This window comes from Labeo rohita, chromosome 12 (genome assembly GCF_022985175.1).
Source record: "Labeo rohita strain BAU-BD-2019 chromosome 12, IGBB_LRoh.1.0, whole genome shotgun sequence".
NCBI lineage: Eukaryota > Metazoa > Chordata > Actinopteri > Cypriniformes > Cyprinidae > Labeo > Labeo rohita.
Genome location: NC_066880.1, coordinates 8,748,808 through 8,769,062, shown reverse-complemented (window position 1 = coordinate 8,769,062; position 20,255 = coordinate 8,748,808). Strand labels below are relative to the sequence as shown.

Sequence of the window (20,255 nt, the reverse complement as noted above, 5' to 3'; positions counted from 1 at the left end):
ATCTCTTCTCTGGTGACGTGTGCACCGGCACGAGGGCGGGACAGTAATCCTTTCTCTCCAGCAAACTGCCACTCATATGACTTAGTAAACAACATCGATCCACCAATCCAATCAATTCACGATGGACAGTTAAGTCACAGTCTACATTTTTTCCTCATTGAAGAAGTCGTCTCGCTCCAATAAAAATCTCAACAGAGGAGAAATAACAACTGCATTATGTTTTTGATGCTACATAGTTACAGCTAGTTTCTGTTGGTAGATGCTATAACTACAGCAATTTGTGAGCAAAGATCCTCTTTCTATATTGAGGAGACTTTTTTCTTACAGTTGCAACTTTGTATACTGCAATTCTGACTTGTTTCTTACAATTTTAACTTTTCTCAGAATTGCACAATGTACACTCACAATTGCGAGTTATAAAGTCAGAATTGCAAGATAAAAAGTCAGACTTTTTTCTTACAGTTGCAACTTTATATACTGTAATTCTGACTTGTTTCTCACAATTTTGACTTTTTTCTCAGAAAGTTATAAAGTCAGAAGTGCGAGACATAAACTTGCAACTGCAAGTTATAAAGTTAGAATTGAGAAAAAAGTCTGACTTTTTTTTCTTGGAATTGCAACTTTATATTCTGCAATTCTGACATTTTGAATTTTTTTTCTCAGAATTGCACAAAATAAACTCACAATTGCAAGTCCTAAAGTCAGAACTGTGAGACATAAATTCACAACATCGTTATAAAGTCAAAATTGCAAGATATAAAGTCAGCCTTTTTTCTCGCAATTGCGACTTTACGTCCTGCAGTTCTAAATTTTTTCTCACAATTTTGCCTTTTTTTCTCAGAATTGCGTGACACAAATTCACAGTTGCAAGTTTTAAAGTCAGAATTTTGAGATATAAAGTCAGACTTTTTTCTCGCAATTGCGACTTTATATCCTGCAATTCTGACTTTTTTTTTCTCAGAATTGCGCAATATAAACTCATAGGTTTATAAGGTCAGAATTGTGAAACAAACTTTCAAATGCAAGTTATAAAGTCTGAATTGCGAGATACAAAATCAGACTTTATATCCCGCAATTCTGTCTTTTTTCTCACAATTTTGACCTTATTTCTCAGAATTGTGAGATATAAACTTGCAATTGCGAGTTATAAAGTCCAGTTCTGAGGGGACAAAAAAGACTGAAATTTTCTCAGAATTGCGAGTTTCTATCTCACAATTCTCACTTAATAACTCACAATTTTGTTACATACAATAAAGTCAGAATTGTGTCATATAAACTTGCAATTCTGAGCAAAAAAGTTCTGAATTCATGTCTTGTAATTCTGACTTTATAACTCACAACTGTGAATTTATATCATGCAATTCTGAGAAATAAAGGGAAAACTAAGATAAAAACTCACAATTCTGAGTTTTTCTCTCGCAATTTTGTTTATAAAAAAAGTCAGAATTGTGAGATAAAAATCTGCAATTTTTTTTATTCAGTCTCTCAAACTGACTGCATACAAAGCAAAGGCAACAGTGCGTAGGTTGTGTACTTCTGAGGCTCCATGCACCAGTCAAGCAACTACCATTAAGATGAATATGAATGCTAACAGATACCTGAAGAATGAAATGCTCATAGCGTGACATAGTAAAAAAAGAGTGAGGCACGATGCAGTGGGCAAAGATATGCAGGTGTACATAGATTAACGTTAAAAAAATAGAGCAAACTATTTCTGCTTGTTTTTACATTCAACAGATAAACAGGACAATCTCTATTCTAGGTATTTCAGACCTTCATTGTGGCATACAGTCCTGCTCATCTGCTTCAGGATGGCGAGGTGAGAGAGCAAGAAAAGGAAAAAAACAACGAAAACTATAGTAACCATGTGACAGCTTTGTTGTGTTTTGTGTTCCTCTCTTATCTTCCCTTTCTTTCGCTTTCATCCGCAACTCCCTTGCTTTTACCAACACAGTCTACTAAACATACAAACATGCATACACATGCATTCACACATGTACAAGGTCTCACTATAGGGTAGGCAAAGGGTGTATTGAGTTTCGCCTGTCTGATAAATAGCCTGTTTACTTATAGAATATGTCAGACAAAGACTATGATGGATGAGAAAGACAGTAGCCTCCCCTAACACATACAGTACTCTCTATAAGACACACACCTGCCAGACTCGCAGAACATGCATATTATTTCATTCACACTCCAGTCTCCAGACCTTTGACTAAACAGCATGATTTCTGAACTACACAGCAGCTTACACTGGCCAAGAACCGCCCACTTAGACAGGAAAAGACTGTCTGACCAAAATGTAAAGCGACCAACCACAGTTCAGTTTTTATGTGCTATTAACAGATACGTTTACCTGAAATAGATAATATCACAATAACAGACAAGCACTGAAAAATGTAATTAATGATTAATAAAATATAAAAAGTACCAAAACTAACTAAATAAATAAATATTACAAAATATTAAATAAAGCATTTCAGGAGGCACCGTCAAAACTAAACTAAACTAAAGTGAGTGAAATAAAACAACCTGTGAGTGTGAGGTAAATGCTGTTTTATACAGTATGTCTTTTATGAGGAAACTGTGTAAACGAAATGAAAATTGAATATTCAGAAGTCCACCACACGCCACTGCTGCGGATCATATCCACTGCTCACATGCACGAACACACACCTGCACATATGCATAGGAAATCCCCTTGCCAAGTAGGAAACTCAGACTTCTCCTTTTCCCCTTTCTGTCCCTCTCACATTCTACCACAATCTGAGAACACACACAAAGACAAAAGAGAGATACAGAGAGATTTATCGCTTTGTTTGTGCATCTCACCCAAATGGAAGCTTTTAAAACGCAGGGCGGTGAGTAAGCAGAGTGAGGTTTCATGGTCACACTCATATTATCACAGAGACATAATACAGCCAGTGCATGCTGGTCCGTCTGACGCCCTCAGTTACTGCTTGAGCGAGCGAACACATCAGTGGAGAGACTAAAAGATGAGACGTGATTAGGCAAGATGAAGAGATTGTGCTGGACTGTTGCTGGCTGCATATTCATAATTTCAAGAAGAACAAAACCATTCAACCCCTTCAACTACACAGTGGGAACAGGAAGACTATTAGAAGTAGACTAGCTAACTTTGTTGCTAACTGTTCTATTATTTCATTAATGGACTCATGCACTGTTTTCTGGAGCTATAAGTTGGCTATGTGTGACAAACAGAGCAAAATTTCACCTAGATAGTTCACCTAAAAAAGGAAAATTCTGTCATTAATTACTCACCCTCATGTCGTTCCAAACCTGTAAGACCTTCGTTCATCTTTAGAACACAAATTAAGATATTTTTAATGAAATCCGAGAGCTTTCTGACCCTTCATAGACAGCAACACAACTACTATGTTCAAGGCCTAGAAAGGTAGCAAGGACATTGTGGTTCATCCAAAATACTTTTTGTATGTAAAGAAAACAAAAATAATGACTATTCAACAATTTATTTTAAGATTTATCTTAGATTTCATCAAAAATATCTTAATTTGTGTTACGAAGGTGAACAAAGGTTTCTTGGTTTGGAACGAAATGAGGGTGAATATGACTGAATTTTCATTTTTGGGTGAACTATCCCAAGTCTATGAAATATTCTGAAAAGTCTCATTTGCTCTTCTACATTATTTCAACATGCAAAATTTAATGTCACTAATGCCAAACATCATTAGTACTTCATGGTTCCTCATAAAAAAATCATTTGGCTTCAAAAGAGCTTGACATAGTTTGAGAGGAATTGAAAAATGTATTAATTAAATAATTAAAACAGTGCAGAAATAAAACTAAATATAAATTACAAAATACTGTACTTTTATATACTGTAGTCAATTTTTAAAAAAGTAACACAGTAGTTAGGTTCCTTTTAATTAATTTTATAATGATGTAACTACAACTAATTACTTTTTCAAAATAACATGCCCAGTGATAACCGATATTCCTATATATAGGTGACCTATCCCTTTAAGAATAATAAGCCTATGCATTATGTTTATGCAGTTGCTTCTCCAAGCAGAGCTCCAAGTGTCTCTCCAGGCGTCTGCCCCAGTTCCCATAGAGAGAGCCCCTTCCCCCTCGTCTCCCCTGCGCTGTCTCTGCGGGCCTTGGACCGCCTGCCTGAGGGACACGGGTAAATCTGCATAGCTGGCTTGTCTGACAGACGGGGATGTGTGTTGTTTGGCCGAAAGAGGTATGCGTGAGAGTGAGCGCTCTGTGCCATGGCTGGCCTATTGCTGCCCAACTCTGCCAGTTCTTCCCTTCCTGCGTGACGTCCGCCTGATTTACAGCACCCTGCGGGGGTCCCCAGCTGCCTGACGCCCACCCTGATACCAACACTCCTGCCCGGGCTCCATATGTAGGGGCTACGCACCTGCTTACATAAAGTGGACGTAAAGATGCAGTAGGCATGATGTTTGCAGCAGGTGGATGTATATATTTATATATGCCTTTTATTATCAGAGTTGTTGGCAGCAGTAGGAGTTATGATGGAAAGCATACTGGGTGTGGGGCGTTTAGAGGGGGACAGTTTCGGGTTCCTGATGGATACTGTGCAGGTGAAAAACCACACAAGCGTACGCGCACATACTGAAAAATTAGAGTTTGTGGGGGGGTTATAGAAGTGGTCTTGCCAAGAGTCTTACTCTGCCTTGGAGACAGCAGGTGAATATATATTTATAAACACCGATCGCAAAAACTGTCTGCCTCACACTGACGCATTCACCTGCTACATCTTAAACAGGATTTACAGGGTGTGGATTTAAATATACCCCCATAAAATAGCCACAGTAAAACTGGTTCACCTGGAGTCAGGCAGCACTGAAGCGTCTATCAGATTATATCACAGAGCTGAAATCGGGAGTCCTGTTACTGTTTTAAATGACACCCTTCTCTATATTTCAGGTTTATATATAAGAAAAAAAATCTACTAAAGTAGTTCTCAAATGGTAGATCAGACAGGGCCAAAACAATGCTAAATGCAGTTAATAAGATAAAATTAATCTTGACTTGTGCAACTTGTCATGTTAACATAAATGTATACGATCGTAAATAAAACTGAAATACAGTTATTTTCTGATGTTTCTGAAAGAAGTCTCCTCATGGCTCTTTATGGCTGCATTTATTTGATATATTTTGAAATGGAATTTATTCATTTGATGGCAAAACTGTTCATTGTCACATGATATAAAATGTTAAAAGCATTTCTGTTGCTTAATATGTCAAAAAATATGTATATAGGATTTTTGCAGTTATCACTTTAATTTTATTTAAAATTTATTGTTTGGTAATGTTATTTTTATAATTTTATTTATTCATTTAGTTTTCTATTTTTTCGAATATTCAAATATTAGTTTTATATTATTTTTATTTCAGCTTTCGTAACTTTAATTAAGGGAGAACCGATGTGTGTTTTTCAGGACTGATGCAGATTATTACAGATCAAGTAGACCAATAACCGATATTCTGAACCGATACATATGTTTGGTGTAAAAATGAAAAATAATGTCAAAATTAAGAATAACAAGGGCTCTGACAAAAACTTTCTTTAAATGCTTTTAAATTATTTTAATCGGCAAATCGGTTTTGAAAAAGACAGATGCCGATAAGCATAAAAATGCTTAATATCGGCGCCAATAATTGACCCCAACTTCCATTTTATTTTATCAGAATCAGAATCAGAATCAGAAAGAGCTTTATTGCCAAGTATGCTTGCGCATACAAGGAATTTGTTTCAGTGTTATTAGCTTCCAGTACACAGAGACAACAACGCACAGACAATAAAAATAAGAGAATAAGAAAAATAAACATAGAACATAAATAGATTATAAATAGACCAAAATAAAATAGAATATAATAATTATAATTTGTAAAAAATAAATTGACAAATAACTAGGTGGTATGTACAGTTGTGCTATATGTGATAGGATGGAATGCAGGGATGTGTTAGGGGAGTATTAGGGTGGAGGTGGTAGCAGTAGATGTCAGATTATTCTACAAATTTTTATTGCACAATGGGAGGAACATTTTAACTGTTCATAAGGTGGATTGCCTGGGGGAAAAAACTGTTCATGCGTCTGGTAGACCTGATATTTGGGGCTCTGTAGCGCCGGCCGGATGGTAAGAGTTCAAAGAGGGGATGGCTTGGGTGTGAGGGGTCCAGAGTGATTTTCTGAGCTCTTTTCCTCACTCTGGATGTATATAGTTCCTGAAGGGTGGGCAGGGGAGCACCAATAATCCTCTCAGCAGTCCGGACCGTTCTCTGCAATCTTCTGATGTCTGATTTTGTAGCTGATTATTTATTTCAGTTAGTTTCTAAAGTGACATTTTTAACTTTTTTCTTTTTTCCCAAAATAAAAATTTCTATTTACATAATATATATATGTGTGTACTGTGTACATTTATATGTACATGTAATAAATACACAGACACACACACACACACATGTAAGACATATATGTGATATATATATAATATAAATTATACATACATATACATGTATACAAATATATATGTTTGTGTGTGTGTGTATTTATGTATACATATAAATATACATAGTACTATGGAAGCCCGTTTCCGCCACTGAATAAAAAAATCAGATTTTTAAAAAAAAGTTTCATGATACAAACTCGCAATTCTGACTTTTTTTCTCAAAATTGTAAGATATAAACTTGTGACTGTGTGTTATAAAGTCAGAATTATGAAATACATACTTGCAATTGCAAGTTATAAAGTCAGAATTGCGAGATATAAACTCACAATTGTGAGAAATAAAGTCAAAAGTCTGAATTGTGAGTTTATACCTTGCAATTATGACTTCATAACTTGCAGTTGCAAGTTTGTATCTCAATTCTGAGAAAAAAGTCAGAATTGCGAGTTTGTATCATGCAATTCTAAGAAAAAGTCAGAATTGCGAGATGTAAGCTCACAAGAAAATGTCATAATTGTGAGATAAAAAAGGGGCAAATACTTTTTTTTTTTAATTCAGTGGTGGGTACGGGCTTCCATACAGTACACACACATACGTAAACACAAACTTTTATTTAGAATAAGATTAATCACGCTAAAATAAAATATAAAATAGTCAAATCTGTTTATTTAAGCTTTATTTCAATTTTTAATTGTTTTAGTTAACAATTACAACACTGGTTATCACTCCAATTTGTATCTCAATCCTAAACAAGACCTGTTGAGAACCTCTATCCCAACTCTAGGGCAAATCTCATGTGAGAAACTGAGAGGGTCTCACAATGGCATAGCAAGCATACGATAGAGGGAACCATCAAAGAAACCATCAAGAAAAAAAACCATCAACAAATGCAGTGTTGCGCAAGGGCAGAGTGCAATATAATCGCTGGCACATTGTTCCACGCATTGACCTGAAAGCGCACAGTGAATGTGCTGTGGATGGATATGTTGTGTGCACAGGGGCCCCGGTCGTAAGAGGGATAGATGGGGTGAGCTGGACGGGTTCCATGCCCTTAATCCCCCTCCTCAACCTCCGCAGCATTGGTCGGGATCACCATATCCAGCACTTTCATGCAGCTGACAGCCATTCATTTACACACGTGGCTCATAGAGAGATGCATCGAATTTAAATGGAGAGGGGGGTAGAAAAAGAGATCCAGTGATGGGAAACGTTACTTTTAAAAGTACTCCAATTACTTTTCCTTCCTCCCTTTTCCAATAGGACACAAGCTGGTCGACCAAGCTTGGCAAGAAGTTAGACCAGCATAAACCAGCTAAGACCAGAAGCATATGGCTTAAATTTAAAACATAATGTACTTCCTACTTCTAAAAACAGGTGATATGTACAGCTGAAGACATCTTGTCCTTCACAAGCATTTTTGTTGGGTCAACAAAAGGATCCGTAGATAACACCAAATATTCACATATCGATGTCTGTCACTGACAACGGAAACTAAAAGACAGTAAAACTGATTTACAGCAGAACCCCCTCTGTATCCGTGTTAATATTTAATGACTGGAAATACAGCTGAATCTCCGCACACACAAAACTTAATGTCAAAAATATTAGCAAATAACTCCAGATCACGTATGTAGCACAGCATAGAAATAATGTCTATTTCAGCATCAGAGAAGATTTTGCCAGTATATCTGTTCAGGAAACAGCCTAATCCTGTGTAATTCCAGGTTAAAGGCGTCCTCAAATCCAGTGCATCAGAAATTCAGTAAATGTCAGAAGTGATAAGTGGCAGGTGGATAGTGGATTTAGGGAGTTAGCAGTTCAGGGATATGCACTGTATGGATATGCACATGAGGTATTCTGGGAGTACACAAAGACACTGAAAGTCACTGTTGCAAATGTTGTTAAGCTATAGAGTGTGTTGACAGACAATAAAAAGACAGAAGGTTTTTTTCTCCAGTTTAGCTATCTAACATATGTTCATGTTTTTCTGCCTGTGCAATTGCTATGTTCAATTCTTAAATCCCTAAATATTCTGGATGCTCTGATTACAGGAGCCTGATGGCATAATTTGTACATAAATCTCATTTACTGTCTCAGTGTCTGCTTTTTTGTGTGTTAGCTTGAGCACTGTTATTTATCTGCCTGGTATCTTGCACTTATCTGAATTGCAACAAAATTAAGCAGTATTTTTATAAAAAGCAATCCAAACAAGCAATTCCAGCTAACGTGGCAGCATTCAAATGTTATTATTATTAAATATTAGTCTTTTATGCACACCAAGGCTGCATTTATTTGATCAAAAATACAGTAAAAAACAGTCATATTGTGAAATACTGCTACAATCTGAAATAGCTTATGCTTTTTAATATATTTTAAAACGCAACTTATTCTTGTGATGACAAAAGTAAGCCACTCTTCCAATGTTCAGTGTCATACAATCCTTCAAAAATCATTTTATATTCTGATTTGTGCTATAGAAACATTACTTATTATTTTAAGTGTAAAAAAAAAACAAACAGTTGTTCATCTTAATATTTTTGTGGAAACCGTGATACATATTTACTGTCACTTTTGATCAATTTAATGCGTCCTTGCTTGAAAAATTATTTTTTAAAAATCTATGATCCTAAACTTGACGGTGATAACGCTTTTATACAACAGTCCTTTAATCAAGAAATTGATATTTAGTAACTTACATCTCTGAAGTGGTCAGGTAGTTTGTGTATTTCTACTTCGCCATGAAGTTCCATATATTAGGCCAAAGTAACATCCTTTGATTCACCTAGCAACCATGGACTAAACGTCGGTCTGGAACTTAGAATATGCTTGGCTTTGAATATCCCTACCCTGTATTCGTATTCTGGAGTGTTTGCACTTACCTCAGGGTTTGGTCAGTTACCCGGATGCGCAGCCATAATGAAGATACTCGGATGTAAACAACAGCATGTATGCTGCCTAAACCATGGGAAAACATGTGGAAGCTGCTAAATCATATAGAGAAGGACTTAGTAAGCAGGAAAGAGCAAACTTAAGTAGGTGGTAAAGATATGTATGAGCAGTATTAATTAAGATATTAGCCTTATATTTCACCTGCCTGACCGGAAATTATAAGGACGAACATGAATGTTGTCAAGATTCTTGCTCTGGAAATCCTGGTTCAGTTTGGCCAACCACAAATGCCTATTGTTCCTCAGTTTTTTCCACTCTTCTCGTTAATTTGTTGAAACTTTTGGCAGTCTATAGTACTCCAAATATTTTTCCTGTACCGACCGATTAGTACAGCCCAAAACATGACAATAAATGACCATTTTCAGCAGCAATAATCAGCCAAATTTGCAAGTTCATTTCAGTTTAGTGCCATTGTTTATATTCAGTGCTGCCAGTTCATGGCCGATTGATGACGCGTTGTGAAAACACTCTATTACTAAAATATTTACTACTTAGAATATACTTATGAGAAATATTGCAATACAAAAAAGGTTTCTTTAAATAATAATGGGTCCTCCTTCCAATGGAAGTTTTTTTTGGTTTAATTTTTAAACCCATTTTATCGTTCACCAAGTGTCCAGACACAGGCTGTGCTGTTAATACACAACAGTCTTTGATTTCCGTTAATAAGGACACTTTTTCATTGTTCAGCGCTCTTTCTGTCTCTCAGTACTTCAGTATGCTTTACTGACATGGCGAATGATGGTGTTTTTGTACTGCTGAAGCAGTATCAGGTTAGACTGTCTCTCTCACACACATCTCCATGTATGTGTCTGCTCTCTGCTCGGGCCTTTCACACACCGACAGGTTTGGGACCCCGGAACAGCATGACACTGCATGATGGATGAGCTCTCAGACCTTCAAACCAACCCCCCCATAGGAGGGGTCTGTGTGCGCTCTCTATCTCCCCACCAGCACCTCATTCAGAATGCCAAACCCCCACCCCAGCCCATCTCGCTCCACACACTCTCCTCTCGTCCTCCTGAGAGCCACTCAGCAGGCGGGCCAGGAGAGGTCATGCCGAGGGCAGGACATTTATGAGGTGTAGATATTTGCCTTCTCTCACAAAAACACACTGTGGCATTGACACGCTCTGGCTTCTGCTCTTTCAGGTTTTTAAGTTTCAGGTTCAGCGAGTTGCTGGAAGAGCGAGCCGTGTCTGATACAGCTAGCAAAAACAGAATATTTGTTTATTTGTGTCAGTATTCGTGTCAGTGAGCTAAACATGATCGAATCCTGGAGTGCTGCCTGAAAGATACTGTAAAAGTAAACTGCCTTTATAGTGAACAAACTGCTAAAAAATTCCTCCCTCAGTGTTCACATGCATCTGATGCATGGACAGGCCTCCGGCTCTGGGTTTGACTGATGTGCGCTCATTAACTCCGGTTCTTCGGGTCAGCCTCTCCCTCAAGTACTAAAGTAGTCACAAGCATCTCAAACCTTCCTCTCTCACCGAGGTGACTTGGCAAACACAGAAACCTTGCCTGAAATTAAAGGTTAAAAGACTGAAAAAACTGGAAAAAAAAAAAAAGGAAAAACATAGTGATTCTGCAAAAACTTAATTTCAACTTCAATTACTATTAGAAGGGTCAGGAGAACTAATGTCAACATGATAATAGATGTTTCTTGAGCACCAAATCAGCATATTAGAATGATTTATGAAGGATCATGTGACACTTAAGACTTTTCCACTCACAAGAATGAATTACATTCTAAAATACATTACAATATTTATTTTACAATTTATGTTTTTGCTGTATTTTACCAAATAAATGCAGCCTTGATGAGTGTAAGAGACTTCTTTTAGCAACAAAAAAAAAAAACTTAATAAATCCAAAAATTTTTAACAGGTACTGTACACAAAATGTTCAAATTATGCATAGGGTTTTTTCTTCTTCTGACTTCATAATGCATAAGATAACACTTTGAGGAAACACAGACATGAAACGGCAGCAAAAAAGGAATTGTTACAAAAGTGTTCCTGCTGTGTTTTGAATATTAATGTGCTGGTGTTTCCAAAAAGCGCCATCAGAAGGACTGATTGTTTTGCTTAGGAAAAAGCCCCTTTCCAAAACTAAGGAGTTATCAAGAATGTAAATCACACACAGGATACACTTTTAGCTTTGTGCACAAACCGTCTTCTTCCTGCATTGTAAATTTATGAATAATACAGTTGCATTACACAATTTTAAAAAAAGAGAAAAAAATTGCACGGTTTTACTGTGTGATGCATATGAAAACTTTTTAAGTGTTTTTTTCTGAAAACAATTAATCTATAGTGCTTCGAAGAAACCAGAAGGCTTCATTTTTCCAGAACCAATACACTGAAGAACCTATAGCCTAATGCAACATTAACACTTTTTTTAATCTCCAGAAAACCATAAAGCCAAATCAAAAATGATTTTTCTGCTCTGCTACAAAGAACCTTTGTTTAGTTGAGTAAACCTACAAAAATACTATATGCTCAAGTCATTTTTCCCAGCAAAATCAAAAGATAAATTATATTTTGCATAAAACCTGTTTTAAAAAAGTTAAAGTAATTATGTGTAATTATCATGAGTAATGTGTAATTTTCATGCAAATAATGTCACAATGTAAATCATTTTAATTAAACATGATTCATTTCCTTTATGCAAAAAATATTTCATTTCCTTCTGTTGATTTTAAGGTGACATATGACACATTCTCAACATTCGCCCAGGTCTAATCTGTTTTAGTATTCAAGCTTTTTTATTACCTGCAGAATAACCTGTCAAATTCATACTGTACCATTGTTTGCAGACTTTATATTTCTTTATATCTTTTCCATGTCCTCTGTTTTTCCTTCCTCTCCCTTCATCTCTCCATTCTCAAAGGGGTATTGGAGAAAAATGACCTGCATGTGTTCATGACCTTAGTTAGCCAGCTGTCTCTCTTTGCTGCAAAACTGCTGAGCTCAAACTGAACAACAATAGATCAGTCAGTACTCCAGACGACTTTTCAAAAGATAATTTTTAACATCATTTGGTGTTTGCAGACAGTTAATCAGGTTCAGTTTAATTTAATATGCATATACAGTTGAAGTTCAAAAGTTTACATACACCTTGCAGAATCTGCAAAATATCAATTTGACCAAAATAAGAGGGATCATACAAAATGCATGTTATTTTTTATTTAGTGCTGACCTGAATAAGATATTTCACATAAAAGACATTTACATATAGCTCACAGGAGAAAATAATAGCTGAATTTATACAAAATAACCCTGTTTAAAAGTTTACATATGCTTGTTTCTTATTTCTTATATACTGTGTTGTTACCTGAATGATCCGCAGCTGTTTGTTTTAGTGATGGTTGATCATGAATCCCTTGTTTGTTTCGAACATTTTAACTGCTCGCTGTTCTTCAGAAAAGTCCTTTAGATCCCACAGATTCTTTGGTTTTTCAGCATTTTTGTATATTTGAACCCTTTCCAACAATGACTGTATGATTTTGAGATCCATCTTTTCACACTGAGGTCAACTGAGGTACTCATATGTAACTACTACAGAAGGTTCAAAGCTCACTGATGCTTCAAACGGAAACACAATGCATTTAGAGCCAGGGGTGAAAACTTTTGAATGGAATGAAGATGTGTACATTTTTCTTATTTTTCCTAAATATCAGATTCTTTTCATTTAGTACTGCCCTTCAGAAGCTACAAAAGATACTTACATGTTTCCCAGAAGACAAAATAAGTTAAATTTACCCTGATCTTCAAATTTCAAAAGTTTTCACCCCCTGTTTTTTAATGCATTGTTTCCTTCTGGAGCATCAGTGAGCATTCAGGTCAGTACTAAATAAAAAATAACATGCATTTTCTTATTTTGGTCAAATAATTAACATTTTGCAGATTGACTTCAACTGTACATTCAAGTAAATCAATGGTTTCAGTATTCATTTTCCAAACAAGCTTGAACAAAATACAACGAGACATGGTAATTTAGATTTTTTTAATTAAATGCAACACGAATGCAATAAAATTAAGATAAATAACATGTTTTAACAGTGGAAATATCTTAGAGTTATATTCCCCACAAGGTCAAAAAGAACATCCACCGTAAAAATCAGTTCCAAGTGGGTCTCAAATTCAGGTTACACAATGATTCTATATCCTTTGAGGCTTGGCCAACTTCCTGGCACGCTGCTGGTGCCAGTGCTACCATATCAATCGTTGAATCCAGTGTTTGTTTACAAAAATACCATTTTTCTTTTTCTTTCTTTCTTTTTTTTTTTTTTTTATAGACCCAGAAAGTGACATTACATTAATTTTCACATCAGATTTCTTAAAGCTTTAGCTTCTGCAGTGTAACAGCAACAATGTCATTAAAAAAGTAAGTCATCCTTTAGGATTGAAAGGCATATCTGTCCTTTTTCACAATTCCAACACGGAACAATCTGTACAGGCTTGCATATTGAACAAATAAGAGTACAACATTGACAATGGAAAAAACAAACAGAACAATTTTTGGCAAAGCAGGAAGAAAAAAGTGACGAGAGGCAAGAGTTTAGATTAGATCTGTTTTAAACTGCCCTCACTTACAGGTTATGATTGTCCTTCATGATCACGTGACACAGGACAGCAGGAGGCTTCAAGTGCTGGAAGCGTCTGTTCACGCTTTGCATTTCCATACCCATAATCCTTGGCCGACACTTTGCTACAACACTGCCGAAACGTCACAAGAACATTTCAGCTGTTTTCAAACACAAACGCATTTGAAAAGCTATCTGCAAAATTAGTTGTCACTCATCTAAAGTACATCAGGCAAAAACATTGCAAGTGCCCCTTGTTTATGATTCAGTCTACATATTTATTGCAGCTGGAAGTATTGTAATTCCAAGGACATACTTTGGTTTGACATTTTGGAGGCCAGATTCCTTCAGTCAGTATTTCAGATGAATTTCCGGACGGTAAAACCACCTCCACATGTGCTATACGGACTACGGAGTGTTAGCTTTTTGCGCAAATTGTTACCAATTAGATCACACAAAGATGATGAAATGCAATAGAAACAAACCATTCTTTCAAAGCCAAAATCAAACTCCAAAAGAAAGATGAAAGAGTGTACGCAGACAGCCTGTTTCCTCTGACTGGACTGCATTGTGTCGCTTCTACCCTCCCTTCCCTCCATTACGACAGTGAAGAGGGTATTCAGTAACTAAGGTCTCCCAAATCATGCCTGTCCCAAAAACGAACCTCCCAATCAGAACAGTTATTTCATTTTAAAAAAATAACACAATCAAGAGCAATAAAGAGGAATAGAGTTCTCTCTTCATTTATATTATATTTACAGTTTGTACTTTTTCATATATATTTATATATTTACACACATCAAATAAATCAATTGTACAACTATACACCTGAATGAGAAGATAAGCAAGAGGTACAGAAGTGTATGGCTTGACTGGAAAAATCATTCCTTTTGTTTTACTGTGTTTGTTTTTCTCATAAACCGCCAAAATGAACGAGAAAAGAACAATAAAAAAATCCCTGGTATTGTCAAAAGAGGTCATTAGACTGTACACGTGTGAGAGCATCATTCAAACACCAGTTAGGCCTCTAATCTCCAGGTTAACACCCATTCCTGTTTGTTTTGTCTGTCTTTTTTTGTGGCTGATCTCTACATACAAACACGGTTGTTCACATATTTGCATACAGCAAAAAAATACCCTCTCATTCACATCTCCTCTCACGCAAACACACAAGCAAACAGATCATACCACAGCTCAAAGTAACAGTGTATTTGGTCCTGCTGGGATATCAAAAAGTCCTGGGGACATCAGTTTGACGTGCGTAACCAGTGAAGACCCAAATCCAAAAAAACAGTCAGTGTTTTTCAACTCCGATTCATGTTCGTCAGTCTAAATATCCTACTCTGAACAAGTCCAGTGCCTTTTTTCGCTAATTGATAAAAAAAAAAATCATTCCATGTCTGTGGAACCTTCATCGAGTTGTCTTCCCCACAATCCGTTCAATAATATACTGTTACTCCAAGAGTGGCTGCAAAAACCCATGGCTGTGGGTTAAACTCACTTTCCACATCACGCTAGTTTTGTAAGACTGGCCTGATTATCAGCCATTTCTTGTATCTCACAATTTCAGTAGTGCATAACGTTAGCAGATGATGGACTCTCCCTCGGCTGTCACCAGTTGGCCACTGGTGGGGTCGTAGGTTCCAGCCAGGTAGTAGAGATCTTGACTGTTGCTGTTAGGTTTTCTGATACGGCTCAGGCGCTCGTATTCAGCTCGGCTTACCACCTGGCACTTATGGGAGATGGTCTGGACGTCATTTTCATCCTCGTGGGAACTTTGGTACAAGGCATGCTGTGAAAAGAGAAGAAAAGTAGATTTAGGTGGGCAATATCGACTTAAAGTCGATCAAAACCAAACAGGTCACTAGTGTACCTTTCCATCCCGGTGCCTTTTTCCAAGTTTGGTCTCCTCAGGGTGGTAGAACCACTTTACTTTGACCACCATGTTGCTGGACCAGGATTCCCAAAGACTCTCAATGCGACCAACGAAGGGGAGATGAGGCCGACCGGCTGAGAGGAAAACCGCACAGTCGCCAACTCGAACAGTGTCTTTTCCCCGAACAATGGCCTTGTAGAACAGCTTCCGGGCTTTGCCTTTCAAACCCCGTCTCTGAAAACAAAAAAGGTCAAGTTTAAGTTTAAAGCAGTCTTTCAGAAATTTCAAAAAGGGAGGAATCGGGACAGGAAATTACCTGAGTGGGGTTCCCAGACCACCTCCACAGCTGCCGTCCTGGCATGAATGAGGACGAGTTGGGTGGACCATCTGAAGATGGTATCTTCTGTTTTTTAGAGAAGTCTTTGGAAGATTTGGACTGTACTACAGAGGAAGAGTTGTTGGCAATCTCCTTTCTCCTTGGAGGTTTTCCTGTACTGCTGTTGACTGCAGTCTTTGAATTAGAAATGGTCATAGATTTGGCTCCGAAAGTGTGTCGTGGTGGGGCGGTGGGAGGTTCAGGATGCTGCTGTTGTTGGAGCAACGTATGATGAGAAGAAAGGCAATTCTGAAGCAGAAGCCGTGATGCCTCTTCTTCATCCGAACTATAGGACGAGTCATTGTCAGATGAGCATATGCTAGAACTGGACAATGAGCCTGAACTAGACGCGCTGGAGGACCCTGAGGATGACGACGAGACAGAAAGACGAGACAGAAAGCGTCCAGAGGTGCGCATCACCGCCCTTCTAGCATCTTCTTCCTCGTCTTCATCTTCATCCATATCTGAATAGGAGCTTAGGCAGTCGCTGTGGCAGTTTGGCCCGTAATCTGCATATTCACTAAGCCCGAGACCCTGAGGGTGCTTACGCAAGTCTGAGGAACTTTTGAGAAGATGGCAACTGTTCCTTTTGGCATCTTTGACTAGAAGAAGAGACTGGGAGTAGCCCATCGTTGAGGTCAGTTCTCCTATTCCTTTGGCTCCAAAGCCCTTTTCCATCCGTCCGCCTCTTTGTACCTCTGGGTTTCCAAGAAGCAACAATGCTTTTCCGTTCTTAGTCTTGGGGGATGTTACCCCTTCATGGTCCAGTTTGACCAGAAATTCCTTCCTGTCTCCTGACTTTCTACCCCGTAAACCAGGAACGCCTTTGTGACTAAGAGGCAGACCTGTTGCCAACTGCTGATTCCCAAAGGAAGTACAACCATTTGCGATGCTGCTGAAGGAGTCCACCTCAAAGGAAGTGCTGAAGATGCCTTTGGCTGGAGTGGTCATGGTGGAGCTAAGTAAGGGGAACATGTCTGACTCCTTTCCCCTCAGAGCTTTCTTTGTTAACCCATTAAACTGGAACAAATCCATGGAGGGTTTCCTCCTGGACATGGCAGCGAGTGGCCAGCCAAGAAGAGGGGAAGCAGTTCTAGTTGCATTCTCAGATGCACAGCTCTTTGATGATGCATTGACGGATTTGGGCCTTCCTGTTGAGGGAGACAAACAACGGTATTGCTATGGGGATGTAGGAAAACAACCTCCTATCAATGCTAACTTGTTTGCATTTTCCAAGCTTTGCTTGCTGCCATACTACCTTTAGCCCCTTAGAGAAAACAGATACAAACAGATAGGCCTGACAGCAGAACATCTGATGACTCCATGTTGTTGTATTTTTGCAGATAACATCTGATGAGTTTGAGCTGCTGGACTGGTAGTTCAAGGCTTTAAGCAAGACTCTATAGTTAAGTGCCGTTCAACCTTGACGCCAGTTTCCCTCATCCATTTGTTCAGTCAAATACGTCTCATTCCATTAGTCAACCAAACACTGATCTCATCAACACTGATGTGTTAATTGCACGGGGTCATTAAAAGCAATGAGCGAAAAACTCTTGCATTTATACAGATTATCTAACCTTACATCTGACTTTTAGGGCTCTTGACAAACATGAAATAAATCATTTTGTGGGAGTGTCAGTTCCAGGAATAAGAACCAGGAAAAGTAATGAAGCATGTCCTTAGGGACAAACAGGTTGAGAAACATCTACCCAGTAAGTTTCGCTGACAGTCCTTGTGATTAGTGTGTAAATCAGTAAATCACAAAAACCTGTTTTGATAGATGCCTTTGAACCAACATGTTTTATCTCTTTCACTGCAGGTTAAACGCAACACCTTAGGGATGTATGTGAATTATGAGAGATTTCAATCTTGGAATGCAAAAAAGCATCCGTTTAAAACGTGTAACCGAAAATATGTTTAATCCAACCAATGTGGAATTTGGGAAACCATAAGAATGTGGGTGATCACAGCTGTCATCACGCACCTGGCTTGGCTTTCACAACATTCTTCCTTGGCTCTGTGTTAGCGGAACACTCTGAGGACACATCAGCCTGTTGACTCATCTTCTCTTGAGTGGAGGTCTTCCTTCTGCGGCAGCTAGGTGAGACCAGGTGGGCTGGTGATGGCTCTGCACCTGCAGACCATCAACAATGCCACAGGCTTAATGACAAGCATGGAAACTTGGCACAATGTCTAGCATTGCAAAACACGACACTTTGTTTATAGTGAAGATGAAATGTGTTTATCTGCAGAAACGTACAGTGGATTTGGTAGCCTGGTGGAAGCAGGCGAATGTTTGAAAGAGAAATCCATCCCCGGTCTCCATCGTCAAACTCTACCATGATGCTGCCTTCCTTCTGTTCCTCACCTGGACCTCCTTTGGAAGACACAAACATAAATGATTAGTAATGCTAAAAATGTTATTTTATATTTAAGCCGAATACCGTGTTCGGAAAGGAACCCCTAAAGGGGTTAATAACTACGAGATGGGAGGACAAAATATATTTCAATGCTTTTTCTCATAATAATATCGTTGGGTAATTACACTGTATATAAACTTGCGGGCATCAGGGAGCCGCTATTAATACGCAAGGAAATGAAATTGCTTTTGAATGCATGCTTTCTGTTTTTCTTACTTTTGAAATTTGCAGTCACACATAGTCTGTGTATACTACAGAGCGGCAGTACTCACTGCACATTTTACAAAGTTAGGTGTTTATCAGTGGTGCTCAGAATGTGCGAATCATTCGCCCTCGTCCTATCATTCATCTCTCCTTAATGTTTATGTGGTAAGTAAAATTTCAATGTACTGTAATGTAATAGGCTAGCACTAGCAAGCGACTAACCATGTCCCAGTGTTGCCAAGTCCGCGGTTTTCCTGCAGAATTGGGCTACTTTAACACTGTTGCCACAGGTTGTTTTTCATGTCCGCAGGTTTGTGCAACCCCAAAAAATGTGATATTTATCCCCTGAAAGGCTAGTTTTGGGCTAGTTTTGAGAAGCAATTGTTGTGAAAACCTGGCAACCCTGCCATGTCCCTGTAGTGCATCGATATAACGCATTATTTGTTTTCCGTGCCTTTCCAAATACAGATTCACTATTCGGGCACATTACTATTTTTGGGACTAATTTAAATGCATTCCTAAAAATAAGATGTTGACTGTGTAATCCTTATATGAGGCATTCTACAGAACTGGTGCAAACTGCTGTCCCACAACCTATAAAACACATTTAAAAAGCATGTAAGTATTCAAATCTGAGATGTTTACTAAGATCCTTCTATTATCTATTGAAACCCACAATAATATTTCAAATATTAGTAAGCTTAATAAATTTTAAATCATAATTTATTGGGTACTTTCATTTGGGAGGTGGCTGTCCCAAATCCTAACCTCTAAATTTCAACTTATGAAAATGATATTTAAATATTTTTTTTAACCTTTTTGATTCATTTAAAAAGTGAATTTAAATATATATATTTTATTATTTAATTTGTAAATTAGGAAACTTTATGTAAAAAATGTCACTACCGAAACAGTGTATGTTTTAGTCCATTGGCTGAGACTGTTTTTAACTACACCCCTACATTTATTTTTAGGAAATATTCCTGTGTCCCTCTCTCTCATAGCTACAAGGTGTGAGTAGATAGGGCCCATCATTTTAAGGTAAATGTGTTCAAAAGGTACTACCGAACACCGTTTTTCTGCAATTCAGCACACTTTTTTGGGAGTTATTCCATAACATTTAGTTTTTATATGTGTACCAAGGTTCAGAACTGTGCTGGCTAACCATGTGCTGATTTGCAACTTTGAGTTGGGTTCAAACGTATCTAAAATTGTCACTATCGACTGTAACATGTCATCATCATGAACAAAAGTTTAGCACAGTTATGCAAATTTTTTGTGTTTTAGTTTGCAAGTTAAAATTCTATAATGTGATGTGGTCGCTACCAAAGCATTAGAGTTACTACCGGAAAATGTGAAGACACTACCAAAACATGG

General features: G+C 37.7%; 1 protein-coding gene across 4 annotated transcripts in view; it reads right to left on the bottom strand.

The window, feature by feature from the left end:
• Positions 1 to 13,414: 13,414 nt before the first annotated feature.
• Positions 13,415 to 20,255, bottom strand: part of bahcc1b (BAH domain and coiled-coil containing 1b) — a 123,691-nt gene continuing 116,850 nt past the window's right edge. For all 4 annotated transcript variants that reach the window (XM_051123980.1, XM_051123979.1, XM_051123982.1 and 1 more), the window contains exons 25-29: positions 18,515 to 18,631; positions 18,239 to 18,388; positions 16,195 to 17,405; positions 15,876 to 16,112; positions 13,415 to 15,794 (exon numbers count right to left, since the gene is read on the bottom strand). In XM_051123980.1, coding sequence (XP_050979937.1) covers positions 15,585 to 15,794; positions 15,876 to 16,112; positions 16,195 to 17,405; positions 18,239 to 18,388; positions 18,515 to 18,631 — 1,925 coding nt within the window. In that variant the 3' untranslated portion in view covers positions 13,415 to 15,584. The remainder of the gene's footprint in view (positions 15,795 to 15,875; positions 16,113 to 16,194; positions 17,406 to 18,238; positions 18,389 to 18,514; positions 18,632 to 20,255) is intronic.